This window comes from Pavona decussata, unplaced genomic scaffold (genome assembly GCF_977016875.1).
Source record: "Pavona decussata unplaced genomic scaffold, jaPavDecu1.1 SCAFFOLD_157, whole genome shotgun sequence".
Classification (NCBI taxonomy): Eukaryota; Metazoa; Cnidaria; class Anthozoa; order Scleractinia; family Agariciidae; genus Pavona; species Pavona decussata.
Genome location: NW_028145569.1, coordinates 814850 through 842500, shown reverse-complemented (window position 1 = coordinate 842500; position 27651 = coordinate 814850). Strand labels below are relative to the sequence as shown.

Sequence of the window (27651 nt, the reverse complement as noted above, 5' to 3'; positions counted from 1 at the left end):
GGTGGATCGTTGGATAACAATCTCCGAGTTTGAATTCGTTTAGCGGCAATGGTATACGAGCCATTATACAATGCCCCACAAATGATAACTGTATTTGTCCGTGATGAAAGAAAATATCACTAAATCAGCAAGATTAAGCTATACATCCTGGCTGTCATAACATGAAAACGATTTTTCCACTCGCTCTTGTTAACTGTTTACGAGATGATTATGGCCAACTCAGCGCTATCTGTATCCTCGTGTCCAACGCGCGGTCGTCAAGTAATTGTATATTAAAGAATCTTGCAACGCTCTTTTCCTATGTAATCAGACAAAAGGCGCCAGAATTGCTCGCTTAATTGAATATGTCAAGGATTTTGCTACCACAATTTACCAATACTCAGCTGGATTCATATTACGCTTCCCTAATAAGGACACAACCAAATTTTCCAGAGCAAACAGAATCAAGCGTGTAAGCACACACGCAGGTGGTTGCTCTGCTAAGCCGCGGCGTTCATTCATTTCAATCGAAGAATATTTTTTTTTCTTATTTTGTTTCGATTTTATTCAACTTTAATTTATCCTCCTAAGCCGAAAACGAAACTCTTATAAAGCGATTTACCCTTATTGACATAAAAACGAATAATCAGCCATATTATAGATCGATAAACGAATCGAATCATTTATTTTAAAAGTACGCTCGCAATACTGGCAATATTCACACAGAACTCGATATTAGATTTCTCTTTCCGTTTTGTTTCAGGACAACTACGTAAAAGTAGCGTTGTTTCAATTTAAATTTGCCTTTCTAATCTCCACGTATTGTTATGGGTTTAAACTCTAAATCCCTCATCTTTCCTCGAGAATTGCTTCGCTAATTTTTAACACCTTTAGGTATATGTCTTATCGAAAACAAATCAAGTCTTGTATAAAAAGTGGTTTTGAATTTCGTATTTTTGTTCCGACTGCAAGGTTATTTACAGAGAGTGTCCTGCAGGTTTATCATCAGTAAAAGTCGTTCTTTTTTCCCACATGCTTCTTGTTGATAACCAAACGATAGTCGTTGATTTATTTGACAGTTTCATAAGCAAACGTTCTGGTTCTCCTTAAATTAAGAGCGGAACAAAACCAAATTATAAAGTGTTAAATCAGTCATTTCGCCAAGAACCAATGGAGATTAGAGGATTTTAATTAAATGAAGGAAACAGTGGAATCGTTGATATAAGACATTTGAACTGTCTCATTTATTTGGGCAAGAAACACTTTAACATTCAACGTCAAACGGAAAACGACGTTTTGGGAAATCGTTTTTTAAAACATTGGCTCTCCTTCGCATATTGAGTTTCGGATGCCGTTTTTAAAAATACGACAACGACTCAGTAAACATAAAATACTTAAAAATCCGCATTTGATGCCAAACGATGCTTTTCTGAGATACAGTTGTCGGATGTAAGGTAAGCAAAAGACATGAAAAGAGATATCTAATGTTTAAACTGTCGCTTACAAACATATGGCAATGTTCAGATTACCAAAGCGTCTTATTTCGCTCCGTGAACTAAACCTGATAACTTTAGCCTGCCTATCCAGTTTTAATACATAATAAGTGGTTCATGTATTGCAACATCCGTCTGGGCTTTCAGTAGTCTTGAAGACAGCTCTTAAACCGTCATATTGCTAGTATTTTTTTATTATTTTGATTCTATCGACATGCACGCCAACTACAGTGAGGCTAAACTCTTCGCGGTCAAGGTTGCGAAAAAAAAAAAAATGGAGATTAAATGTTGGTCGGCTTGGAGTACGCAGATAAATCCCCAACTGTCACCATCAGTATCACTAAGCATTACTTTCCTATGGATAAAATCCTTAAATGGTTCTCACGTTTGAATCGGTGGATGAAATCCTAAAGTGTGACCCTTCAAATGAAAGGTATTGAGCAATACTTTCCTGTGGCGCTGTTTTTTTTTTAAATGCTGTACAAGGTGATTCTAAATTTCTAATCTCGGTGGTGAAATCCTAAAGTGAGACGATTCAAATGAAAGTTGCCGAGCAGTACTTTCCTGTGGTGCTGTTATTATGCTTAGTACAAGGTGGTTCTAACGTTCGAGTCTGTGGATGATTTCCTAAAGTGTGACCATTCAAATGAAAGCTACTGAGCAGTAGTTTCCCGTGGTGCTGTTTATAACGCTGTACAAGGTGGTTCTAACTTTTGAGTCTGTGGATGAAATTCTAAAGTGAGATCATTCAAATGAAAGCCATTGAGCAGTATTTTTCGGTGATCGTGTTGCTTTTAACACTGAGTTGACAATATTAATTTTTACTCATCGTCGTTTTTGTGTTTCAACTTTTTGAAGGTGTAAACGAACCACTGGCAGTAAAAATGGTTAAAGCAATTTTTCATTGACAATAACTTGGTCAGCTGCCGTTGCTATACTTAAACTTATCACTGTTAGTACGGCGCCAGACAAGCTGGCCATCACGTTAAATTTCGACCTATGCTCATTATTGGCACTTTTCACTTGGACGTCGAATAACAAAACACTACCTAGCCAAAAAACTGACATAACAATTGTGAGAGTGAAGCAGTGCATCCTTAGCTAACTTGTTTGTGTTTTGTCATAAAACGTGTCACGAATCCATGAAAGGCTCAAAGCTCTTCAACGCCTTGCACCAAAAACCAATCGTTAAATCACCTTCAAGAACGAGATATATGAAACCGGAGATATATGAAATTAAACTGCGCCGAGATTTATGAGACAAAGAGGGGATTACAAATCGCTAATCGCTGACATTTTCACTGATTCACCACCGAAGTAATCAGTTTTTTATTTACATCTTTGTTTCGTGGGAAATTTAAAGAGGCTCTGTCACGGAGATTTTGCTGTATGTACCGGTCAATATTTGACAAAGGACCTCTTCCAAAACACGAAATTGCTTTTTGGGCAACAGGAGGAAAATATGAAATGTTTTCTCCGAGCCTGAAGAATTAACTGTCACCTGTTTTAAGCGATTTCTCCTAATTACACAGGAAGAGCTTTTTTCATCCCTTTGAGCCGACCCGCAGCCAAAGATGATCGGCACTAGTTCCTATGTACTAGTAGCGTTATTCTTAACAAACCTAGACGGTTATTTTAATTTTTCTAGCGACACAAATGTTTTCATTTTTTGCTATTCAGGGCGACACTAAAAATAGGTGATACTGCCACTTTAAGCTGGTGACAATAATTTCTAGGCTTAAAAGCAAACCACGATTTTGAAAGAAGCTTGTCTGGTAGCAGGAACGTGAAGAGCGAAAGGTGTAAATGTAAATCTTTGTCCGACCTATCAAAAATAAAAATAAAAATAAAAATAAATGGCGATATTTTGCACGTTTGTGAAATAAGCAGATAGTGATATTAGCAAGTCGGACTGATGTGCGAAGCAAATGAAACCGGCCGTCATAATGAACCGGCAGGTGGTAGCGTAGGAACAAACAGAGTTTAGCAAGTCGAAAAATAACGAATTTCCTTCTATTATACTGCCTGCTTGTGCAAACAACGACACAGGTTAATAATTGAAGGGATGACACATTCTTAATGCACATAGAATCTTCATAATTGCTTTGGAACGCCCACTGAGGGAAAACTGGTTATGTTAAACCTCCAGAAAAGGACTTTGCACTGTGGGACACACAGCTGATCAGAATTGACTGTATTGGTAGCCATTGAAGGCGAAGGCAACTGACGGAATCGTGGAAAACTGAACCAGACACACGAGGGCATATTAACTAATTTAAACAACATTTCGCAAGGTTTGTGAACACAGAAATGTTCCTGTGTAAATAGTGAATACTGTAAACTGCAATATTTCTACCAAACTTTAGGGTGTCGAAGAATTTCAGTTTACCTACCTTAAGTAGACAACGAGTTTTTCTCGTAAGTGCACAAGGCATTGGATGAATTGATCAGCCTCTCAGCGAAGGATTGCGAAATTCGTGATATGAGAAATTGAAGCACTTCTGCTTGTACACATATAGAATAGTCTACAATCGACTAAAACCTTAAGTTAACGAGTTAAAACCTTTAATTCCATTATCGGAGTCAGACTTCGCTTAAATTTTGAGTCCGAAGATTTAATCTTAACGTGTTACCTCACAAACGAAAACGGCTTTGGTAAAGTCACTTCTGGAAGTTGCAGCATAAGGTATGGTTCTAGTTTTCGAGTCGGAGGACAAATACTAAAGTGTGGCTATTTAAATAACAGCTAATGAGCAGTACTTTCCTGCGGTAGTTTTTGTTTCTCCAAATATTGCAAAATGAAATTTGGAACTGATTTTCTTCCCCTCATTCTTGGATGATTTTGGTGAAAGAGGGACGCAACTACTAAACACATTTGTAAAATTGGGATCGTATTGAAGTAAAAGGTTGATAAATACTGGGGTGAAAATATGGTGGATTAGACTTAAGGCGCGAATCCACTCGGTTTTGACAGAAAATCGGTCAAGTTGTGTTGTAAGAATCTTGCGGTTATAACCGCGCTGAGAAAGGTTATATGCGTTCTTTTTTTACTTGTAGCGTTATTTTCTGGATTGAACGAATTTATTTCGAAACATGTTTCTAGCTTGCCGGAGTACGGTAATCAGATTCAAACCAAAAAGTTTAGTCCTCAAAATATGTCACCTATACATTTGTAGAGAGCTCGCATCCTCGAAAAAGCTAAGATATATAAAATACAAAACGGACTAAAACGAAATCTATGTTTAACAGAACGACAAACAGAATGATTCACAAGCTAAAAGTTTGTTAGTTATTTTAAGTAACGCGCGGGCCCAACGGTTTAAAAAAATTGAACTGATTATTTTCTTCCTGTTATCTCTACGGTGCGAGAAAAAACAAAATGATACGCAAACTGAAATCCTACTTCAAATACTGAACTACTGAAAAACCAATTTATGCAAAACGCTCGATCCTTGTGTTTGCCAAGTGATAGGCGGGCGAGGCAATTGAACTCCATTGTTAATATCGAAAATTTAATAAAACTGTTTACAACGTTGTGGGGGTGAAAACTTTAATACTTTAGCACATGATTTCCATCATACAGTTGCTCCAAAATAAACGAGAAAGATCTTCGGGAAAGCTTACATCCTTACAACTTTCCTGGGGCACACAACGGTTCATTTTGGTGAATTTCCGTTTGGAAGTTAGCCCTTTATCGCCTCAGAAATTAGGATTTAATTTTAAAGAAAAATTTAAGTTTTAATCGCCAAAATGTCAGCTTAAAATTTCTTCCGCTGGAAAACAAATTCCTTTCGTTTTTCAAGGGGCAAATATCTCGACAAAAATGCGAATTAAGGTATGCTAGCATTTTTGTAAAGCCGACAACAGCTCGTAAACCGATTCCGCTTTTTAAAACTTTCTGCGACTGCGACAGATCAAACTATACAAGCGTACACTAATATGTCTTTAACGAGACCACCAATCGATCTAGAAACACAGAAGACAGCATTTTAATTTTATGCTTTAATGTCCTTGTGAGTGCCCCTAGCTTTCTTTTCGTGTTTCAGACGAAGCAAAACGGGTAAATATAAAAGCGAGGCCGCCATATTTTTCTCGAGAACGTGATCTGCTCTTCACCACTGTTTACACGATATGAGGACTCTGTCATGTCATACACACAGTTGATTGGCAGGCACTTGTAGCTATAGAAGGCAATTAAGTGGGATATGTCAAGCGATCGTAACTACTGCCCGGAATACCGGAATTAAGAAAGATATCTATATCAACCAAATTTTAAAATGATGGGTTTCTTCGGAACGTATTGCTTGGTGTATTCATTTCGTTGATTTTATCATCGAAGTTGAAGTTGAAGCATTGACAGAGATTGGGCTATTTGTTAAACACGAGAAAGAACTCAATATGGTCGAAAACTTCATCTGCATAATCCACAAATCATAGCATGTTTTAATGAGGCATGGTGTTATTTTGCACCGGTGGAAGAAAGGTTTAAGAATTTAAGGTTAACCATGATTGTTACAAATCGTTGAGGTTAACCTCGTTATATAATACAGGATTTGAAAGAGGAGCAAATTTTTTTGCTTAATTTAAATTTGAGTTAAGACCAACAATTTTGGGAATCGAAAGTGAAAATTCTATTTGGCTATCCAAGTTATGACAATGTTTTCCTTATGTTTAGACGACATTCTTTTCGTTCACTTTCGTTACCAGGAACATCATCCGAGAAATACAGCAATTCGAATTTGTATATGTAATCGCATGAGGTCGAGTAGAATTAAGGATTAATTTTCACGCGTATTTTTCAAAGTTTTCGCAAATTGCCCGAGTCGCGCTTTGAAAATACAAGTGAAAATTAATCCATAATTCTACGAAGTCTCATTACGATGACGTGTTTATAACATAGAGGGCAAAATTTTCTTAAAACTATCGAGGCACTTCGTAAAACAGTCAGCCCCGGCCTGGAGTAAAAACACTCACCCGTAAGCAAAACAAGTAAACAATTATTCACCTGTTTTTTAGCCGACAAAACAGACAAAACGAGATACATATAATTAAGAGAAAATACAAGTTTAACTCATGAGCGAACTAAAAACAATTAAACCAAATGTTAGGCATGAAACATACACTGTGAAGCTTTCTTCCGCTTGAAAGTCACACGATTACAGATCGATGGAAATAGCAAACCGTGGGTCCAAAGAAGGAAGTTGCAGAGTAATTTCTTCCACTGAATTAGACCTTCTCCTTCCTCCCATCAAAACGGCACTGTTATTATCGCTCGGTTATCGTTCGTTGGAAGAAGCCGTAGCAAGATGAAAGCACTTGGTCGCCGCCAGGAATAATTTCAGTTTTTCAACCAAACAAATCCGATCAAGTTTTTTACCTTATGACACAAATAATCTCTTGCTGCTTCTTGTAAGTTCTTGTAAGCTTCCAAGTATTTTTGGCACAAACTTTGGCATAACTCCAAACCCCAAAGAACCTGAAAGAAGTCGTTGTCACGGCACAAATTGAAAAAACCAACAAAATGTAGAAATGGCGTACTCAGCCAATCAGGAACAAGTATTTTCGCCGCTCGACCAATCAGGAGTGAGCAATTTTGCCCTCGGTGAAAGGAAAATTAAGAAAAAAAAATACCCTCTCTTTCGACCAATCAGCATTCAGTAATTTTGCCTTCTAAGTTATAATAATCGTAAACTTTAGGTCTGCGCCAACGTTTTTCATTTCAAATTTTTGTAGCCTTCCACAAACTCGGTTTCTTTCTCGCTGAATCGATACAAAAGTCAAACGCAAACCATTTTATTGTTTAAGCATTTTCAACAAAGAAATTTGTAAAATGGTTTGTGAGTTCGGCAATTTTCTTGCGCGCGTTTACGAATAACAGAATAAGTCTATCAAAAATTAAAGTTTACCACTAAGTTTGATTGGTTTAAATTGTTCAGGTGACATTACAGTGTTCATCCACGCAGAGACACTATTCAAACACGAGTATATTCTGTCAAGGGACTTATCGGTTGATAATTTCCTCGTGAAAATTTAATATGATGCTTTAAGAACATCAAATTTTAATTAGGGGCCGGGGCAACTACTATTAGACCAATAGTCACAAGACAGAAACACTACTGTGTTTTTGTTCACCATTAAATTTCCTAACGCGCGGGTCACTGAAAATGGCATTTCAAATTTACAGCTCACCATTAGACCCTTCTCCAAAATGGCGGCCGAAAATTCAAATAAGTTAAAATTTAAAATGTACACCAGCACTAGAAAGAGCACCTTTACTTTAGTAACCCTGCAAAGTTTCAGCATATCAGGTGTAATATCAGCTGAGAAAATGTAAGTTGAAAAATGAAAACTTTACAGACGTTTGTATGACTGGGCCCCAGTCATACAAACGTCTGTGAATTTGTCAAATTTCATTTTACAATTCCTATTAATGCTGATATAACACCTAATATGCTGAAACTTTGCATGGTTAATAAAGTAAAGGTGCTCTTTCCAGTGCTGGTATCAGTTTTTCATTCAGTTCAATTTTAACTCATTCAAATCTGTTGTCGCCATTTTGGAGAAGGATCTATTGGTTGAAATGAGAAAGACTAATGAACAAAGCACAGGATAAAAATACAACCAAAGAAACCTGTTTGTTAGTGAATTGAAAGAATAAATAGAAGGTTTTTTTTGCAGACAAGTGCTATCCCGCCGGTTGGACATTAAGCTCTCATCTCAACGGATAAACAGTATCATGTCAACCTGATTAACTTAAACCAATCACACTCGGCGAACTTTTCTTTTGGTGAACTATAACGAAAACTAGTTCCCCTTTGGACATTTAATATTCTTAAAACTAGCGCATAATCCTCCAAAGCTTCGCTTTCTGGGGCTAATATTTGTTTAAAGAACATCAAATTTCGGCTAAGAGGCTATCAGCCGATAGTCACTCGACAGAAATACTCTAATGTTTAATTCGACCACTCTTGCGTAGTCAATCAGATTGCAAGTTTCCCTAAAGTAGTTGGTCATTGGGTAATGGCCTTTGTTATTTTCAAATCGTTTACGAGGAAACGTTTTAACGCGGAAGTTTATTTGGTGGAAAGAGAGCATTTCCAATGGGGAGTACAGAAAAGGTTTGCAAAATGCTGACGAGAGAGCAATCTAAACATTGTATTCAGGGCATGCGTAAAGGACAGTAACACATATGTTCAGCATGCATACATTGAGGCAATACGTATGTTGCGGTCTCCGAGATTATCTGTACTCTTGCTTATTTTATTTTCCTAAGTACAGTTAAAAGTTCGCCAAATATGAAGGCTTACATGCCAGCTGGCGCAAAGTCAACGAGGCGCTAAAATATTGATTTGGCAGCACAAGAAGTAGCGATCTTACTACAAATTACTCAAGATTTACTGATATGCTCCGTCTTTTGTAGATTCACTGGAACACTGACTGTCCTGGACAGCTTTGAAGGTCTACGAACAACTTGACGAAGGAAACAACTTTGTTTTGGTAGTAAAATTCAAAAAGGCACTTTTTTCTCCTCTTCGCCGGCCTAGAAACCATAATGAACAATTCTAACACATCAGCGTCTACAGAATGCAACTCCGGACCCGCCTCTTTAATGTGGACTTTGCGGTTGGTTTACTCAACGATATTTATTCTTGGAACTTTTGGAAACGCGGTTGTCTGTTTAGCGATTTTGAAACGAAAACAAACGCAAAACAGCTGCAACTTGTTTACATTCAACCTGGCCTTCCACGATCTGATCCTCGTCATTGTATACGTACCAACACAAATGATCGCCTTGGAAAACTGTTACAATTGGATTCTTGGAAACTTCATGTGCCATCTGGTTTACATAATTCTACCTATTTCTCAATCCGTTTCTGTTGGTATTTTATTGGCTATCACCGCGGACAGATGCCGCGCGATTGTTTTCCCAGTTAAACCCAGACTTACCAGGAACACCGTGTTTGCAATAATAGCTCTGATTTGGGTAGTTTCAGCGGTGACAGCTTTACCTCTTGTATTCTTCATTACCGAAGTTCCTGTTGGGCCCGGCGTTCTGTACTGCGTCGAGGTATGGCCATCTGAAACCCTATCGGGAGCATACTGGGTTTCCATGTTTGCGATCCAGTACCTTTTTCCACTGAGTGTGATTGCGATTCTGGCTGGAATCACCGCATGCAGCTTGAGAAAGAATGCACTACCAGCTGGTATGACAAGCACGCAAAGCGAAATATACAGGAAGACGATTCGTCGACGTGCAAAGCAAACTCAGCGAATTACAAAGATGTTAGTCGCACTGGTTTTGCTTTACGCCATTTGTATGTTGCCCCAACATGTTGTTTACACTTTCTGGACAAGATACGGAAACCTAAATGAAAAGAGCTACAGGGCGCAGGCGAATATTATCGCCAATATCTTCCCGATTGCCAATAGCGCACTGAACGCAATCGCATATGGGACATTGAACAAGGAGTTTAAAGGTGTCTTTAAAGCCTTGTTCGGCTGTGTTTGTCTTAAGACGAGCGGACGAAGAGACTTCTTTAAAAGAGGCATGGAACACACGATGTCCAGGACAGAAGCGCCAGGAAAAAAGAGTCAACGGGGTCCGCCTTTGCTTCAGGAGTGGGGAAACGGAAAGGAAGCAGCAATGTCACCACTTCTGGACAAGAAAATAAAGGAAGAAACGGAAAGTACTGGCATCCAGGATTCACCCGCTGATCAGGGACGGAAACTTTTAAGGGTGGACGGCACTAATGCCCGGAAAACGGAAAGAAAAAAGGTGAAACTTCTCGGTGTAGACGACAGCAGTGTGGCCGAAGAAAAAGAGACAGTGTTGTGAGAGCACAATAAAACTACCATATCTTTGATACTAAGGCCAACATAAAGTTAGATAAAGTGGATAGTTTGTAAAGGCACTGTGGTGCTGCGTCGGTGGGGGAGTGGTTTTATCAATTTAGCTGATAAGGTAATTTGACGAACCGTAAAGTATTCACTCTGATGAAGGGCTAACGCTCGAAACGTCAGCACTCGAATCTCAACATGGAGATAACTTGTCAGACAACGCAAGGTGGAAAATATCCCAAACTGGTCAAGCTGTTAGCTTAGTGTTTAAAGCTGTTTTAAGCTGTCAAACCCAACCAATCTTGAAACGCGATATTCCCTTTAAAAATAACCCCCTTCTCTCTCTCGTGAAAAAGATACTCTCCGAAAATGAGTCCCTAAAAAGTTCTTCGTAGGGCTACAAGCCCCAAACTTACATCATGACCAATGAGAAACACGGATCTCGAGCCGCTTGATTTATTCCCTTGTGCCTATCGCTGTGTCGGGAGTGTATACAGCCAGACGAGGGGGGCCCTCGGTAGTTTTGGCGCTCTCCTCAGATTGCAATTGCCATTACAAAATGGCGGCAGTTCGATCAAAGGATACAATCGCGACAATCACATGCATGGGAGGTAAACAATCTAGCCCATCGCCTACTGAACCCCCAGGCTAGGCAGACCAGGGGTTTTGTCAGACCTCTACCCCTTGACCAATCGAGGGCAAAGTTAGACCTACCAAGGTCTCGGCTGGCATAGATCGTAGGGTCACTGAGGCATACAAGTGTTACCATCACGGCATGGTGACAGCCAAAGATGAAGGGGCGCCTGAATCCCCGCCATTTATTTAGAACAGGGAATTCGTAAAGCATTTGGGTTGGTGTTTCAAACACACAAGAATGGTTTCAAATGGACGAAACTAACAACGGAACGTTTGTAACACAAGAAATAAAGCTTCTGATCAATACTAACGCGAAGGTAAGACGATGAGTCTATTGAAGTGCTGTTAGATTTTAGCTATATGGTCAAGTATTCAAGCTCCATGTTTGCCATTTTTCATGCTTACATTCGGAATTTTAAGGTAGGCTGGTAATCTGGGTCAACTCACGGCCATTTGCGCATGCGTGTGCCTGCGTTTATCGAATGGCATTCCCACCGGGGGAGCAGGGATGGCGCAGTGGTGAGTACTCGCCTCCCACCAATGTGGCCCGGATTCGATTCCCGGACTTGGCGTCATGTGGGTTGAGTTTGTTGTTGATTCTCGTCCTTGCTCCGCACCTTTGAACGAGCTCCGAGAGCTCTTTGGTGCTTCGCGAGTAAATAAAATTACATTTACATTTAACAAGCTAAGTGGACACAAATTTTTCATCGTCTGGCCTGTAAACGGAAGTCATTTTTAGTGTTGTGGCAGAGCGGTTTTGACACTGGGCTTGTAAATCCGGATATTTCGGGTTTAAGTCCTCCTTTCTGATCACATTTAAGATTTGTGCTACGCAGTCCTGTGTTTACGCTTGGGGAGCACTACGTGAATAGCCAGCCGACAAACCTTGCCACTTAGAATCAGGGATTTTTATAAAGTTTGTTTGCATTATTGCGTTTCTTCACTAGAGTGGAAAGAAGTATCTCAGTAGAAGTCCACTGCATATATGTATAACAAATGATTTGAATAGCATTTTAAAAATTCATATTATTCAATGTATTTACGTATTTATTTTGTTTGTTCAATAGGAACAATAAAGAGGCCTGAATTTAATGTAAACGGAGTGCACTCTGTCAATAAAATAGCTCCAAAGAGAATGAGTTTAATCTTTTCCGTGTATACTGTAAAGGCTTTTAAAGAATTACTAGGCAAGTGAAGAGTCGAACTCAATGACCTTGAACAATCAAGTTATAGTTGCGCAGGCATTTCTGTGTTCTCTTCACACTGTAGAACTCTAAAAACTGTCTCAGTCCTTGCCAACAAGTCTTTATCTATAGTATCACAGTTATCTAATACCCGTGATTCAGTGAACATAGCCTGATCTGCAGAATGCTGGTTCCCTGCAAGCTCCTGTCTGGCGTCGCTAATCAGTTCATCGATTTTTTTGCCCAAACGTTGTCGAGCTTTCTTCTGATCATTTGAGGATGCAGGTAAGGATTTTTTCCCCAAGAGAGAATTTTCGAAGTAGTCCAACATGACAGACAAGCGTTCAAGAGTGGATAGACCTTGTGTGAGCTAAGACATGACAGAAAGAAAAGGGACGTCGCTTAGTCGTTTCTTAGGGCCATTGAAATCATGATCAAAGGCCAGTTGGATCCTGCAATACTTGTCTTTACTAAAATATCAACTCCTAACCAACGTAGGGGTTTTGCAATATTGCATAGAAACTGAACAAAACAAAACAAAACAAAACAAAACAAAGAACAAACAAACAAACAAACAAACAAACAAACACCAAACAAAAACCCTAAAAACTTATGCAGCAAGATAAGAAATACAGTCGAACCTGTATTAAGGACGGTGCCTACTTTTGTCACTGCGCATACGTTTTGCGCATCTCCAGATACTATGATTTCCTATGTGTGGTGCCTACTAATAAAGGTATAGTTTTGCCCGGTTTAAAACTATGCGGAGAAAGCAGAACATAGCAAGTGCTCTTGGTATCCGAAAAGAAAATTTGGGGTGACCGTGCATTTTTCAGAGATAATAAAGCTTCAATTTGGAAAAAAAAAGCCATATATTTCTTTATATTTTACAGCTTTTTGGTATTATTGTTGCTTAATTATCTCTAAAAGACGCGTGGTCACCCCCAATTTTATTTTTGGATTCCAATAGCCCTTGCTAAGATCTGCTTTTCCCGCATAGTCATATACCGCGCAAAAATACTTCTGTATTAGTAGGCACCGTCCTTAAGCGGCACCATGTGAAGCGGCCACCCTCTATGAAGCGGTTATTCAGTTCTTCAAAGTCCCGAAAATTACTTCTCTCAATTACTGTAATTTTGACCTCCACCAAGCGGTAACCTCTATTAAGCGGTCGCGGGTAGCAACGTCCCAACGAGCTATTACACTAATAATTACTGTAAAGTAACCCTTGTGAACGTTTCTACTTGCCATTTGTACAACACTGCGGAGCACCAAATGTCCACCGACCGCATTGCACAGGAACAACATCAACAGTCTGCCCAACATGATGGCGGCATCAGGGCCACACGATATGGGGCTTGTGCAGAGTACATACTGAAGATCCGCGAACTGTAGCCTCGTCTTTGATTGAAGAAGACGCAAAGAAGGAAGAATTTCTTTCAGGGCTGCCTGCAAAACGAAGATAGCGTCCGTAGATTCAGTGTTGAAACTAGATCCTCGTTTCTTCTCGTTAAATGCTACTACGCTTGATAATTGGTTAAAAAAAACCATGGTCAACTTATTTAACTGTCTAAAAACAAAACTCAGTGATTTATTCTTTATCGCATGTCTTTTCCGCACTTGGTACCGATTGCAGGCTTACCCGCACTTGGAACTAGTAACGACAGTAGCTTTTCCCCCGCGCTTGGTACCGGTTATAAGTTGTCCCAAGCTCGGCGGCACCCTTTCTATGTTTTCCCCCGCTTGGCAATTGTTGCATGTTTTCTTCCAGCGCTTGGCACATGTCACATGCTTTTCCGCGCTTGGCACCGGTCGCTTGTTTTCTTGCCTTTGGCGCCTATCTCAAGTACATTTCTTTAAAGTGTCAGCGATGTGTTTGCGGTCTATTGTGGCTGACTTGTAAGTACTGCAGTTATCGTCTAACAACATTCGATTGAAATCCTCTCAAATACGAACCTCCAGTCGAGTTATCAAACAGGAAAAAGTGAAATTTTAGTAAGAATGACAAGAACAATTTACGACAAAATTTATCAGTTCTTACCTTGACAGAGATGTGCGTGTCTGTCATCGGAGGAACGTGAAGCCAGCACAACACATTGATGCACCCATCAAGTACCTGTTAAAATAAAACGAGTAAGCTCCATTACTTAACAGCCAAACCTTTGAAAACGTTGCTCTATTTCCATTGGTGAAATGGTCACCACAACGCTGCCAGGCATGTGTGTGAAACATGAAACCACCAGAGGAAAAAAATGAAATTAAAAAAATACATATAAAACATCACCAGTGGTTTCCTTATTTCAACGAATATAGGCATTATTCAGTCCTCTTTTCGAGAAAATTTATTTCTATTTTAAGTAAATGAGTTATTACTTTTCGACGAAATCAATTCTTTGCTCTCCGCATGCTTAGTCTGTACAATATTAACCGGATGGCGGTGAAATAAGCGGGTTTTATGAAAACCTGGATCAATAGATAATGCAATTCCAGCGGTTTGATTGGCTTAGTACTCATGGAATATACAGGCTATTATACCTTCCCTAAGGAAAAGCGGCCATTAAATCCGGTATTTATTTCTTGCCAAATAAAATTAGTAAGACCTATCAATATTTCTTGGTTGCTTTTTTCATAAAATAATTATTTCATTCGCGCTTATTGGATATAGTATGATCATAGTCAACTCTATGGGCCAGGGCCCAGTTGCTCGAAGCATGGTTAGCGCTAACCATTGGTTAAGAGGTATTAAAACCTGTAGGTTGTCATGGTATTTAACCCGCGTTAGCGCTAACCATGCTTCGAGCAACTGGGCCCTGCTGGGCTGAGTTGCTCGAGGCATGGTTAGCGCTAACCATTGGTTAGGAGGTATCAAAACCTATAAGTTGTTATGGTATTTATCCCGGGTTAGCGCTAACCATGCTTCGAGCAACTGGGCCCTGGTTGGCTATTTATATATCATCTCATATCGGCAAGCGCTCGTGGAATAATTGTCTGGTATCACTCGAACGCAAGACACAAGGTGGCCGTTATTGTCAGTAACTAGAAGTTTTTTGTGTGAATTGGAATTGGGCAACCGTATCACGTAATGAAACCAAAAATGGCGGCGCCCGGGAAATCTTAATCCTGTTTTGTCCGATACAGAAATATCATTTTTATGTTTTCCAACGAAATTTGAAATTTGATTGTATTTTCAACAATTTAACGTTAACAAATTTCACGAGTGGAGGTTTCCTTTAAAGCCTGGTTTTCACTAGCGTTTCACTAGCGACGCAAACACAGGCACAAGCCATGCACAAGCAAAAGAGCTTAATGTCGAGTGAAAACGAACGCGACGCAAACACAAGAAAAGGAAGAATTTTTATCCTTGTGCTTATGCTTGCATCGAGGCCGTTTTCATGGTTAAATAAGCATTCTTTTGCTTGCTCTTGCGTCGACAGTTAAAACCAGGCTTAACAGTTCACTGCATATGGCATACAAAAAACGCTGTTTATTATGGCGTTTGTTTGAGTGGCCTTTATTTGCTTGTTTTACCTCGTCCCTGCAGCTTGTAAGCGCCAATCCAAGGACATGACTTTCCCATGAGGGAAAACACCAAAGAGTCGTCCAAACGGCAAACAGTTCACTGGAGAAAACACAGAAAACGGAACAAAATTAGTTCGTCAACAAAAACATTAGATAACGTAACATAAGAGGGGTGTTATCTTGACGTCTGCGCTGGCAGTATTAGCACAGGAAGCCCAAGCTGTATTGTCGATTCCGAACTTTCGTTCAATAAAATGGATAAAACTGACTCATCTCTGGTGTATTCTTATGCGTTTGGGGGCTATATCATCGTTTTGGGCATGTAATTTAAGTAAAAATGTAAATGTAATTTATTTACCCACGAACCACCAAAGAGCCCTAGGAACTCGTTCGAAGGTGTCCGTGCGTTTCAGGTCGAATAGAAATTTGAAGATGTTAGGTTTTGTGGAGGGAGGAAAACCGGAGTACCTGGAGAAAAACCCTCGGAGCAAGGACGAGAACCAACAACAAACTCAACCACATATGACGCCGAGTCCGGGAATCGAACCCGGGCCACATTGGTGGTTGGTTCATTTATTTTACACTATTTACACAACATTAGCATAGAACATATTGGTGGAAGGCGAATGCTCCCACCACTGGGCCATCCATGCTCCCCAATTCATTCTTTGAAACCACTGCTATTCCCTTCATAAGACGGAGTCTTTTATAAAAGCCTTCAAATTCTAAACGGCCGCCTGTAACCCAATACCGCTTGCACTAAAAAGTCATGAAATAATTCATTATTGCACGCTTCCTAGTGATGTGAGCTTGGGCTGCCTGTGGTAGTAGCTTCAGAAATCAAACGTCGTTTCACAAGGGTAGGGAAGCCGGTCCGTCTTTTCTCTTTGAGAAAGATAGCCTTTTGCAATAAATGCATTTTAAATTTTTTTTTCTAAACTTGGGTGCGGTCTCTCAAGAACTCAACTCCAGGAAATGTCACCTACATTTGGAATAACCGTAACGGCGTTTGAAAAAACGCAAATTCATTCTAATAGTGACGCCGTCGCCGTTGTCGTTGCTTTAGCCCCCTAATTCCAACGAGTCAAATTCTGGGTATTGTATCTTCCTCAGGAAAGTTAATTTAAAATATTTTTACTTTTTAAAATAGTAATCTCTCGTCTTGTAAAGACATAGCCGCACAGTTGCAGTGGTAAAATGAATTTTTAAGGTATGTTTTTCAAATTCCCACACCCCGGGAATCACATGTGTTAAAGATTGTCATCTTGTGCTTAAAAAGTTGTCAGAGTTCTTTTAAAATAAAATACCCGGAACGCTAAAGCTTTGCTTTATTTTTCTTCGTATTTTAACTTTTCCTTTAGCGCATGCTTAAAATTCCTCACACTGTCGAGGGATGAGGCCATACTTCAATAGAAGACACAAATACGCCACTGTGCACAAATTGTTGCTTAGAGTTTGTTAACCAATCAGTAGTCTCCCTCGCAGCCGTATTTTTGGCCTTCACGCAAGAGAGACTAACCAATCAGCGAATATGTTTTTTTTTAACCAATCATTACCCGCGCCTGCCACTGGTGGCACATTATCTTGCACATGGTCCCAGTTAAATATTCCCCACGCGTGGCACCGACTTTATGTTTTCCCTCGCTTGGCAACCGTTGCGTGTTATCGCCACAATTCTGAGCTGTTCGTTCAATTACCATATTTTGTTGTGACATGTATTTTATTCTTTGAGATTATTCGACAGCCAAGAAAAAAAAAGAGAAGAAACTTAGGAACTCCTACCACCAACTTTTGAGCGAAGAATTATTGAAAACCACGACTCACTCTCGTCCGCAGTACTGAGGGACGAATCAATCAATCAATCAATCAATCAATCAATCAATCAATCAATCAATCAATCAATCAATCAATCAATCAATCAATCAATCAATCAATCAATCAATCAATCAATCAATCAATCAATCAATCAATCAATCAATCAATCAATCAATCTTTATGGAGTGTAATACCAAATATTACATAGTGCAAATAAACCTGTGGCCCTCTTCAATTAATGACTACCCTAAATATAAATACATATATACTAAAAAAAGAGAATTGATACATCAAGTAATCAAGTCTTGATAAATATTTAATCAACAAGATAAAGTTATATGCTATAATGGTTACAAAAAAACTACAACAACTATTTACAAATGTAAAATTCTACATCTTCAAAGGGTTCAAAAAACCTAACATTTCTTTGAAACAGGCTAAATGTTTAATACAATTGATCGTTCAAGCTAGTACCAGGAATGGTGGCCCCCTTGAAATTTTGAGACCACGATGACGATAAACGACGTGCAAAATCTTCTTGTCTAAAATTGGGAAGTTTCAAGAACTCAAGAGCGTTTTAACATCCGCAAGGCTTCATAAATTATTCCTTTGGTAGGATTTTACATCGTTTACCGATAAAAGTTTAAGAAAAACGACAACAGCTTTGATTTTTAAAGGCATGTTTCGACAGCTCTTCTGTCATCTTCAGTTTAAATAGTAAAGTACAAAGTTGAATTTATAATAAGTTCATATAAATGTTAATGAGAAAAAACTGTAACAGAACAATTAAAGCTAATTAAAGAATACGCGACAATGTGTGACTACAAACTTAAGAGAGTTTAACATGGTACAATCGTTGGTTTAAACTAGATTGTTCCCATTTTTTCCACATTAGCATTTCTATGTATTTATTATAAATTTAATGCAAATTATTCATTGTAATTTATTTAACTAGATATTAGAGACTATCAATGATATATTAGGCGGTTTATTTCAAGAAATCTCGTATTCTGTTTCAAGCTGATCTCAGATTAATTGGATTGTCTTGTGCAGTGTAATGTAATTTGGAATTTTATTAAAAGACAAATGAAATTTCTACAACTATCCTCCCTCGCAGACGCTCTTTTGGCTCGTCATGCAATCTTTCCTCCCCAACGAGGCTACAGGTTAGGCCAAACTTCAAAACAATTTGATTTTTATCACGAGAAACGTTTTAGCACTTAGTGAATTTATACATTTGTGCAACAAGCAAAATGCCGTTGAATAAATCTCCCTAAACAAACGGCCATCCCTCTCTCTTTGGGAACCATTTTCTCTCGCCCAGGCCCTGTCCATTCACCGTCGTACTCTTCATTAAACCCTTCCATAAATGCCACTTCTGCACAACAACCCGTACATTTACTCAAAGGCGGTTGAAGGAAGTTTCGACCGCATTTATTTACATTATCGTGGCTAATATATCTAAGACATTCATCTCCGCACTAAGTGCCCTAAGTAATTGCTGTGATTTTAATTAAGTGGGGCTTCTCAAAACGTTCAAAACAATTTAATTTTTATCAAATGAATCAGCAACAGCTCTTATTGTAGTTGGTCTAACCGGTGTGAAATTCTCACGACTTTTTCCGAGACAAACAGATTTTTTTCAAAGACTGCACTATTACCAAATTGTAGTTATTCATTAAGAAAAGTTTGAAATATCACTCTGAGAAATTGAGCAGCCCAAACAGCATAAATCTTTACCACAACTTCATTTTTTAGGGTTTCATTTTTGAGGGACTTGAGACTAAAATAAAAGTAGGACAAACTTTGAAATAAAAATATTCATCAATTTTTGAGGGATTGGTTCTTTTTTGCGCATCAATTATACTGTCTAATCACTTTCTGCTTTCAGTTAGACTCAGATTTTAGTAAAATCGTCCTTTCATGCACATGTTAGACAGTTTTTAAAGCCAGTCTTAAGCTCTTTGTGTAAACTGCCGTAGATAAGAGAATTCAAGGCACTGTTAGCAATAGGGAAGATGTTAGCAATGGTGAAAATATACAAAGAGTATTTTTGCTTCAGCAAGTCACCATAGGTCATCCAGAAAAATACAAGGTGTTGGGGAAGCATGCAGATGGCGTACAAGATGACCAAACACGTTAATACCCTGGACATGTTTTTCTCTTGCCTTCGACGCTGTCTTATGCTGGCGGTAAAAACGCTGGCAATTGAGTTGCTCTCGTTGTTAACGCTCGAAGCGGTCGGCAGTACGCGTGAACGGCTCCGCTTTACCTTAACAACAGTAGCAATGGACAGAAACGTGATTACCACAAGTGGAACAGCGTACTGAATCAGGAAAATAAAAATCCAGTATGTCTCTTTATAGGGTTTGTCAATTGGCCACAACTCGTCGCAGAAAATCTTGTCTTTGTAAGTAGTAGTTTTCGCGACTAAAAGAACTGGTAATCCAGTAAGTAAAGCGAACAACCAAATCACAGCAATCACGACTGTTGTAGTTCGAGAGCTTAGTCCGACACGCGCATGAATTGGGTGTGACACCGCTTTGTAGCGCATGACTGCGATGCACAACAGGGTACCCACGGTAGAAGACAGACAAGCTGGCAGGAATGTATAGGCAAGTTTACAAACAGCGTCACCCATTTCCCAGCTGTAGTTGTTCTCGAAGAAGGACAACTGCGTTGGAGTGTAAAGTGCTACGAAAATAAAGTCGGCGGCTGAGAGGTTGAGTACCAGAAGATTTTGTGATCTTCGCAACCTTCGCTTCAAAACAATCGCCAAACAAACGGCGCCATTTCCAAGGATACCAAGAAGTAAGATGGCGGAGAACAGCAGGCGAAAGAACCACTTCATGGTGGGAGTAGTAAGATCGCTCCACGCATCAGGTGTTGAAGATGAAGTGTTATTTGCATCCATGTTTTAATTGATGCTGCAGCGAGTAGATCTTGCACACTCAGAATCGAGCTTTTGTCGCGTAAAGAAGTTACAACTTCTTTTGGTTCTGTAGATGGAATCGGAATGGAAAAATAAGACATGCAAGCGAAAGCTTTTTCGAACAACCTTCCTGTGGTACTGTTTATTGTGTTGAACGAGAAGATTTCGGTTTTTAAGCTTTTTTTTAAAAGCTTTTTACTGAGATAATCTCACAATTTTGACCATCGCAAGAGAACCCGTTTCAAATACCGAAATTTATACACTGTTATCATAACAACCTTTTGCCTCCATTGTTTTGCAACTTGTTTTTTACAAGCAGTCAAATTTATGGCTATAGCACCACAACAGCCGACAATAATCGCGTAATTCATTGCCGAACTAATCTGAAAAAATTTCACAATTCTTTACCAAGGTTCAAAGATCCGGAATTCCCTTCTTGTTACAATAACTTCTCTGTCAAGTTGTCCCAACTTAAAGAAAAAACTGCTAGAGTGTTTAGTAAAATAATTACTGAATTGGCAAAGCCGCACACTTGTAGCACTATCTATGTAAGCATATTGTTACGTACGAGGTGGCCTCAACTATAAGCCTGGTGGTTTCTAGAGGTCACCTGGCCATACATTAAACTATGGATAAATTGTAAACATATTGGGAAAAAAGGCAAATAAATATCAACCTGTTCCAAATTGCTTTCCGCAGTACTTTTTTCTAAAAATGTCTCCTGTACTGCTAAAAGTTGTCCCATCTTTCGATTCTGTGGATGAAACATTGTGGTCATTCCGTCTGTGAATGAAACCTTAGTTTAAGGTGACATTGAAATTAAAGCTACTGAGCAGTACTCTTATGTGCTAAAAATGGTTCTAAGTTAAGAAATCCTTGAAAAGCTATCGGGCAGTACTTTCCTGTGGTGCTTTTTCTTATGCTGTAAAAGGTGGTTACCTGTTTATAAAATCCTAAAATTCGACCATTGAAATATAGGTGGTTCTCACTTTTGAGTCTGTGGATGTGTGACCATTCGAAAGAAAGTTACTGAGCAGCACTTTCTTGTGGGGCTGTTTATTATGCTGTACAAAGTAGTTCCAGCTTTTGAATCTGAAGATGAATATCTAAAGAGTGATCATTAATTAAAGCCATCTTGCAATACTTCCAGCGGTGCTGTTAATTTGTATTGAGTGTGTGGATGAAATTTGTCGTGAACTAAGATGATCTCTTGCGGAACTGTCAGACAATGAACTCCTAATAGAATCAAGTTCTAGCAGGTGTAATACTCTTTGTATTCCGTTCTCAGTTGTTGTTATCCTACCTAGACGGCCTTTGGTTAAAATTGCCGCGTCAAGCTGTGACTCTCACCAAGCAGTGATAATTTTATGCTGTTGTCAAATATACTCCTGTTACTTTGGTCTGGCGACACACATCGAGTTGCCGTGGTTCAGCCAAATTTTTCTCAGGAAACTGGTTTTACGTTTCTTGCGCCTCGGTCAACTTACCTTTCGAGAAAAGAAGAACTTGACTGTCGAGGTGTAGGAATATGGTGCCGAAAAACCTGGCTAAACTTGAGAAGATCCTCACGAACTGATCTTGTCGCCCGGAGATTCTGCGCGAAGAAGCTTTCCGCGAAAACCCGTGTTTTCACTAATTCCCGCTGGAAAAGAACAGCTCGTTGCCAAGAAAAAACAAGATTCTCTCACATCCAATAAAGATATCTGGTTGCTCTACGTACACGTCTTAACGAAACCATGAAACGTTATAGCACAGTGCAAACGCGTAGCTTTCTCGCAATCGCAGAACGTTTATCGCTTTGAAATAGCCACACAGACGTCGCATCTTCCTAAAAGACGGAAATCCTTAAGGGTTGTGTACTTTTATAAGCCGCAGAGTTTGACTATTTGCATTTAGATAGATACCTCGCTCCGCCTTCTATGCACGTTTTAATGATGCGAGCATTTTGTTTTATGCAGATAGAGTTAGTATTAATAACATAAACATGTTTTGCGAGAAAACAGACTCAAACTGCCCTGCGGTCTTCGCAGTTTGCTTTTTTTAAATTCGACAAAGTTGAACGAGTTTACCAAAGAGGGCGAATAGTAATATCGGTAAAAAAATTTTCCGAACAATTGAGAGAAACAAAGTGTTTCATTTCTGTCGAAAGTTGATGTTATTAGTAGATGTCGTAAATGATATCACGGAAATTTCCGTGCAGTCTTCACCTTTTTTTTAACTACCGCAAACGGCGGATTGTAGTATTACTTATCGGTTTTGTCAAACAATCGGGACAAACGAGGTGCTTCATTTAAACCGAACAGGTGCCAATTTTTGTCCAGCACCCAGAAAGCCTGACGCATTATTCACGCAACGCATTCAAGCCATGTCAGCTCAATGGAATGAAAATTCATTCTGTCAAAAAAGAAGTGAATCTGGCTTACATTTTGATTACGTTTCGATTTGACAGAAATGCAGTATAGACGAGCAGTTTAATATTTTGCGTTTTAAAAGGTCATCGTATTGATTCAAAGCTATTCTTGGGAGTTAATAAAGCTAGTCTCTAGTTATTAACATAATATAAGACCTGTCCAAGGCAGACACGACAACATCTCAATTATTTTCACTGTCACTTACATTTTAATTTGGTTCTTCAAGGGTAATTTTTCACGCAACGGAAAAGGTTCGAGAAAACGACAACGTCCAAACTTTCTACCTCGCCATTATACAAATGAACCCTTCCCAGTTTGCTAGCAGCTGATAATAATTATTCGCATTTGTGGGACTAAACAATTAAAAAGTCAATTTTACCAAGTGGAGAATTTATAATTTTCTTTCTGGTAATAATTACATAAATATTTTATCGAAAAGTTAAACGCTAAAAGATTCTTTAAAAACATTTTAAAAACTCTAAAAAGCGGACGACGTTTCGGCGTTACTCTACGCCATTATCAAGTCAAAAAAGTGAAAGTTAAAACAAGAATATATAAAGACGTAAACCAATAAAATATTTGTGTGTCCTATGGGTATATTACCCAAAGTAAAACAAAACGAACCAATAGAAAAATAAACGAAAGTGTCAAGTGAAAAGTTTGGCGCGAATTGAGTCACTTTGGGTGTTGAGAGAAGGCTTGATGTCCTTTATAAACAGCATCTCGTATATTAGGCAATCGAAATTGCTTCTGCATTTCTTTAGGACTTGAAAGAGGTGATCGATCTTTGCTCTTTTGTTGCCATGTTGTGTTTCAAGGTGTCTCCCGATAGCAGAATAGCGGTGTTCACTAATGCATTGGTGTAGGTGTCAGGCAGTAGAGCCGACATAATTTGCATCGCACAAATCACATTGGAATGAATACAAAACGCACTGCGTGTTGACGATCGGAGGATCGGAGGTTGACGATCGAACATTTTACTTGCAAAAATTGTACTTGTGACATTTGCGAGACTTTCGCTAATACCATTTACAGTCAACTCCCTTTATTGCGGACACCCTCGGGACCGCGAGTTAGTGTCCTTAATAGCGAGAGTCAACTCTCGCCTTGCGGACACCTCGTTATTACGGACACCCGATAATACGGACAGCAGCTAAGTCCCCGGCAAAAATAAATTACAGACGTTTGACTGAAATAAATTCCCGCTATTACGGACTCCCCCTATTAAGGACACTAACTCGCCGTCCCGAGGGTGTCCACAATAAAGGGAGTTGACTGTAGCGGGAATTTATTTCAGTCCGCTAAACGTTTTAATTTATTTTTGCCGGGGACTTTGCTGCTGTCCGTGTTATCGGGTGTCCGTAATTGCGAGGTGTCCGCAAGGCGAGAGTTGACTGTATACTAAATCACGCAAAAATAAAAAGCACTTTAAAGAAGGGGAGGGGAGGTCCCGCCTGAAAAGGGTGCGTTTTTTAACCCCTGTGTATTTTAAATGGCCGCAAAACTCTCCACTTATGTCCAAAAATGCACAAAACCCTGACTTTGCGTATTTCATGTAAAACAGGCCTTTTTGTCGCTTTCATATGACTTCATATTTGACAGAATTATGTGTGTTTTCGTACGGAGCTTGTTGGAAGAATTTGTTTAAACATCAAGACACTACATCTTTAGTGGTCACTTCCTTAATTCTCACAACCCGTATGTTTGATTTTGTTGTAATGTATGTTGGGAGAACATTGATGCTGGTCACAACTGAGGTTAATAAGTATGACCACTCAAATTAAGGGTGCGTTCGATTGACCCTATTTCGGAAAAGCAATACATACAATGACTACTAGAAATCCCTCATGAGAGGCTTTTGGAGTTACTAGAGTACAAAATGGCGCTCTAAAGGAAAGTATCACGCGGATTTGATGTCATTGTAAAAATAAAAAAAATGTTTGTCTGTCAACAGCAACAAAACAATAATTGTGTAGTTTTGTTATAAATTATCATCCAAGTGTAATAAAACTGTCGATTAGTGCCTCTGGCAAGAGACAGAGTAGGTCGGAATGGATTGAAACTTGAAAAATGTTAGGCTAATGTTTTTCGAGTTCTGGCACTATTGTTTCCAAAATGCGCTAGAACAGATCACGAGTTGTTGCTTTCACGAAATGAGTTGATTTCTTTCCTCTCGTTGTTCTAGAATTATTTTGTAGCTAAGTGAAGGTATTATTTCACCATTTTTAACAAAAGAGGTTAAAAACCCCATAATACTTCCCCTTTAAATTATCGTCTACCACCGAACGTTCGTAGATACGTCTTCCCAAATGTACCTCAAAGAAAAATCTAACAGCTATTCCACTTATTCTTATACCGGAATGGACAGTCAATTGAACGTGACCTCAAGCTACCCAGCAGTTCTGTGGGTTAATTTGTCAATACTTAGCAAAATGGTTTTATGCATTTCCTGTCTTGACCTGGAGGGATCTATTGAATTAGCTCGTGTAGTAACTACCAAAATACAAGACTCAAATATACCGCGCACAAACATGTTTATGACTTCAACGCTTGAGGGGTGTTCTGTGTTTTTCAAAGATTTTATTAAGTTTGAAAAAGCAGTGCTGGAGGGTACTGGGTTTACCGTATTTATTTGATGAACCACCCTGGGGCCCGTTTCTCGAAAGACTCGATAATTAATTGGCCTGGAAAGCTGTTGCTTTATACACTCAAGATCGAGGTTTCAATAGTTTTGCAGATAATATGATAAAACGATCAGTTAACAAAACAAGATAGACTGGTTTGTTAGCTGAGACCCGCGCTTTTATTCTGTAGATTTTGATTTGGATATTTGATTTCGGGCCCGGTAGGTTACCGAGATTTTTCGAGAAACGGGCCTCTGGGCGCTTATTTAATTTTGGTCCCATGAGGGTGGGCGTTTATTCGAGGTGGGCGCTTATTATTTTCCCAACATTTTCAGCAGGTGAGGAGATTATAGAGAATAACAAAAAATAAGGGATAACAAGTTTATTTCGCTTCAACAAGAGAAACAAACTGCAAAAGCTAACATGAACAAGCCATAAACAAGATGAAAAAGTTCATTGACTACCGTATCTAAAACTAATTGTGGAACGCAACTGAAGCTCCTCTTACTTCACGGTGAGCTAGTACAGAATTTTTTCCTTTTGGGGGGGGGGGGGGGGGTAGGGGTAAGCGCTTATTATCTTTTAGGATTTAAGGGTAGGTGCTTTTTAACCTTTTAAGCTTTCAGGGTGGGCGCTTATTCGAGGGTGCGCGCTTATTAACTTTTTAGGCTTTAAAGGTGGGCACTTATTAACCTTTTACGCTTCAGGGTGGGCGCTTATTAACTTTTTAAGGCTTTAAGAGTGGGCACTTATTAACCTTTTAGGCTTCAGGGTGGGCGCTTATTAACTTTTTAGGCTTTAAGGGTGGGCACTTATTAACCTTTTAGGCTTCAGGGTGGTCGCTTATTACCTTTTAGGCCTTCAGGGTGGGCACTTGTTCGAGGGTGGGTGCTAATTAACCTTTTAGGCTTTCAGGGTGGGCGCTTATTCAAGGGTGGGTGGTTAATCGAATACACACGGTATGCCTTTTTAACAGGTAATTGTTAAAGCATCTGATCTCAGGCAAAAATGTTAGCCTTTTTAGTCCAAAGGGATGCTAAAATTCAAAACGACAAATTAACTATAAAATATTGTACTGAAAGGAAATCACCCTGGTGCACCACATAAATTATTCACCAGGGAAACTGACGTCGATTTAAGTTGTGCAAATTATTTGACACCAATATGTTTTTACTAATAAAATGTTCGCAAATCGTTTTCTCTTAATTATGGATTTTATTAGTTTTTGAAAGAAGTGCCGGCGGGTTTTAAATAGACACTGATCTACCTGTCAAGGGATTAATTTTTGTAAAGGTGTTTGACTTCAAAAAAAACAAAAACAAAAAAACAAAGACAAAATACATAGTTTTCATTTTGTTTAGTTTTCGAAATTGTGACTCCTGTCGACTTCCGATAAATCACTAATTATTTCAATAAAGAGAGAAACAAGTTATTTTTATTGAAAAGGCTCACATACATCGCCTTAGCCTGTATGGGGAATACATTGCCGTCAAACAGTTTTCTTAAGTCGTAGAATTCACTTCAAAGGTTTGGATAAAAGAGTGCAACGGAAGGCACTAAATATCTAGGTTGCTATCTATCTGAAAACGTCATTTTTCATGTGTTTGACTTAAAATTACAACAAAAATGCTCGACGTTTCTTTTTCTAGGCCTAACTTAAACGCTGTATTCTAATCGCGTGCAATACAATTCAAGAGACAGAGAAGAATCCAATCTGCATGCAGAACGTTGATTGAATGAATGGATCTTGGGACGCGTATCTGGCATACATCTTCACCAAATTGGCAAAGGAGAGAGAGCCTGGGATCGAGCGAACGCACTCCCTAATCTTTGATTATTACGAGTTTTAGTAGAAACCAAAAATGCGGATAACCAGCCATTAGCTACTTTAATTCTGACCATTTTCCTCAAAACGCGAGCGCGAATCCAGGAGAACGCTGGCTGGTGAACAGCAAATACTATTGGGAGCCAATCAGAGCGTGCGAAAACTTAACGCTATCTACTGTTTTCTTTAATTCACTCGATTGAAAACGCGCTGTCCTGTGCAAAGTGTGAACGATGCGACCTGATGGAAATATGGGGTGATCTAATTATTATGCGCATATTTCGTGTTTTACTCCCGCCCGCGACACAAATTTTGAACCTTAAAAATCCGCGAGCGCTTTAATTTTCTTGCGAGAAGAATGCAAATAAGTTCACAAAAGCTGAGGCCAAACGTTT

General features: G+C 39.1%; 3 protein-coding genes across 7 annotated transcripts in view; 1 reads left to right on the top strand and 2 right to left on the bottom strand.

The window, feature by feature from the left end:
• Window positions 1-1242: 1242 nt before the first annotated feature.
• Window positions 1243-11267, top strand: LOC146465088 (galanin receptor 2a-like). Of its 3 annotated transcripts, none has more exons than XM_085128906.1 (2): window positions 1243-1433; window positions 8893-11267. In XM_085128906.1, the coding sequence occupies exon 2, from the start codon at window positions 9025-9027 to the stop codon at window positions 10306-10308; it is 1284 nt and encodes a 427-aa protein (XP_084985032.1). In that variant the 5' UTR covers window positions 1243-1433; window positions 8893-9024; the 3' UTR covers window positions 10309-11267. The 3 variants fall into 3 exon arrangements, with proteins under 3 accessions (XP_084985032.1, XP_084985031.1, XP_084985033.1); XM_085128905.1 differs by lacking the exon at window positions 1243-1433 and adding an exon at window positions 3635-3766; XM_085128907.1 differs by lacking the exon at window positions 1243-1433 and adding an exon at window positions 3903-4158.
• LOC146465086 (Fanconi anemia group C protein-like) overlaps window positions 10359-27651 on the bottom strand; it is a 34543-nt gene continuing 17250 nt past the window's right edge. Inside the window, exons 14-18 of one of the 3 annotated variants that reach the window (XR_014868356.1) lie at window positions 15659-15749; window positions 14172-14246; window positions 13379-13579; window positions 10723-12500; window positions 10359-10654 (exon numbers count right to left, since the gene is read on the bottom strand). Coding sequence is in view for 2 of the 3 variants with exons in the window: in XM_085128903.1 (XP_084985029.1) it covers window positions 12174-12500; window positions 13379-13579; window positions 14172-14246; window positions 15659-15749 (694 nt within the window). In the remaining variant the exon portion in view is untranslated. Of the gene's footprint in view, window positions 12501-12531; window positions 12772-13288; window positions 13580-14171; window positions 14247-15658; window positions 15750-27651 lie in introns of those variants that run through there. The other 2 variants (XM_085128903.1, XM_085128904.1) reach the window with 2 other exon arrangements.
• On the bottom strand, window positions 17504-20661 carry LOC146465087 (prokineticin receptor 1-like). The gene has a single exon (XM_085128908.1). The coding sequence runs from the start codon at window positions 20376-20378 to the stop codon at window positions 19386-19388; it is 993 nt and encodes a 330-aa protein (XP_084985034.1). The 5' UTR covers window positions 20379-20661; the 3' UTR covers window positions 17504-19385.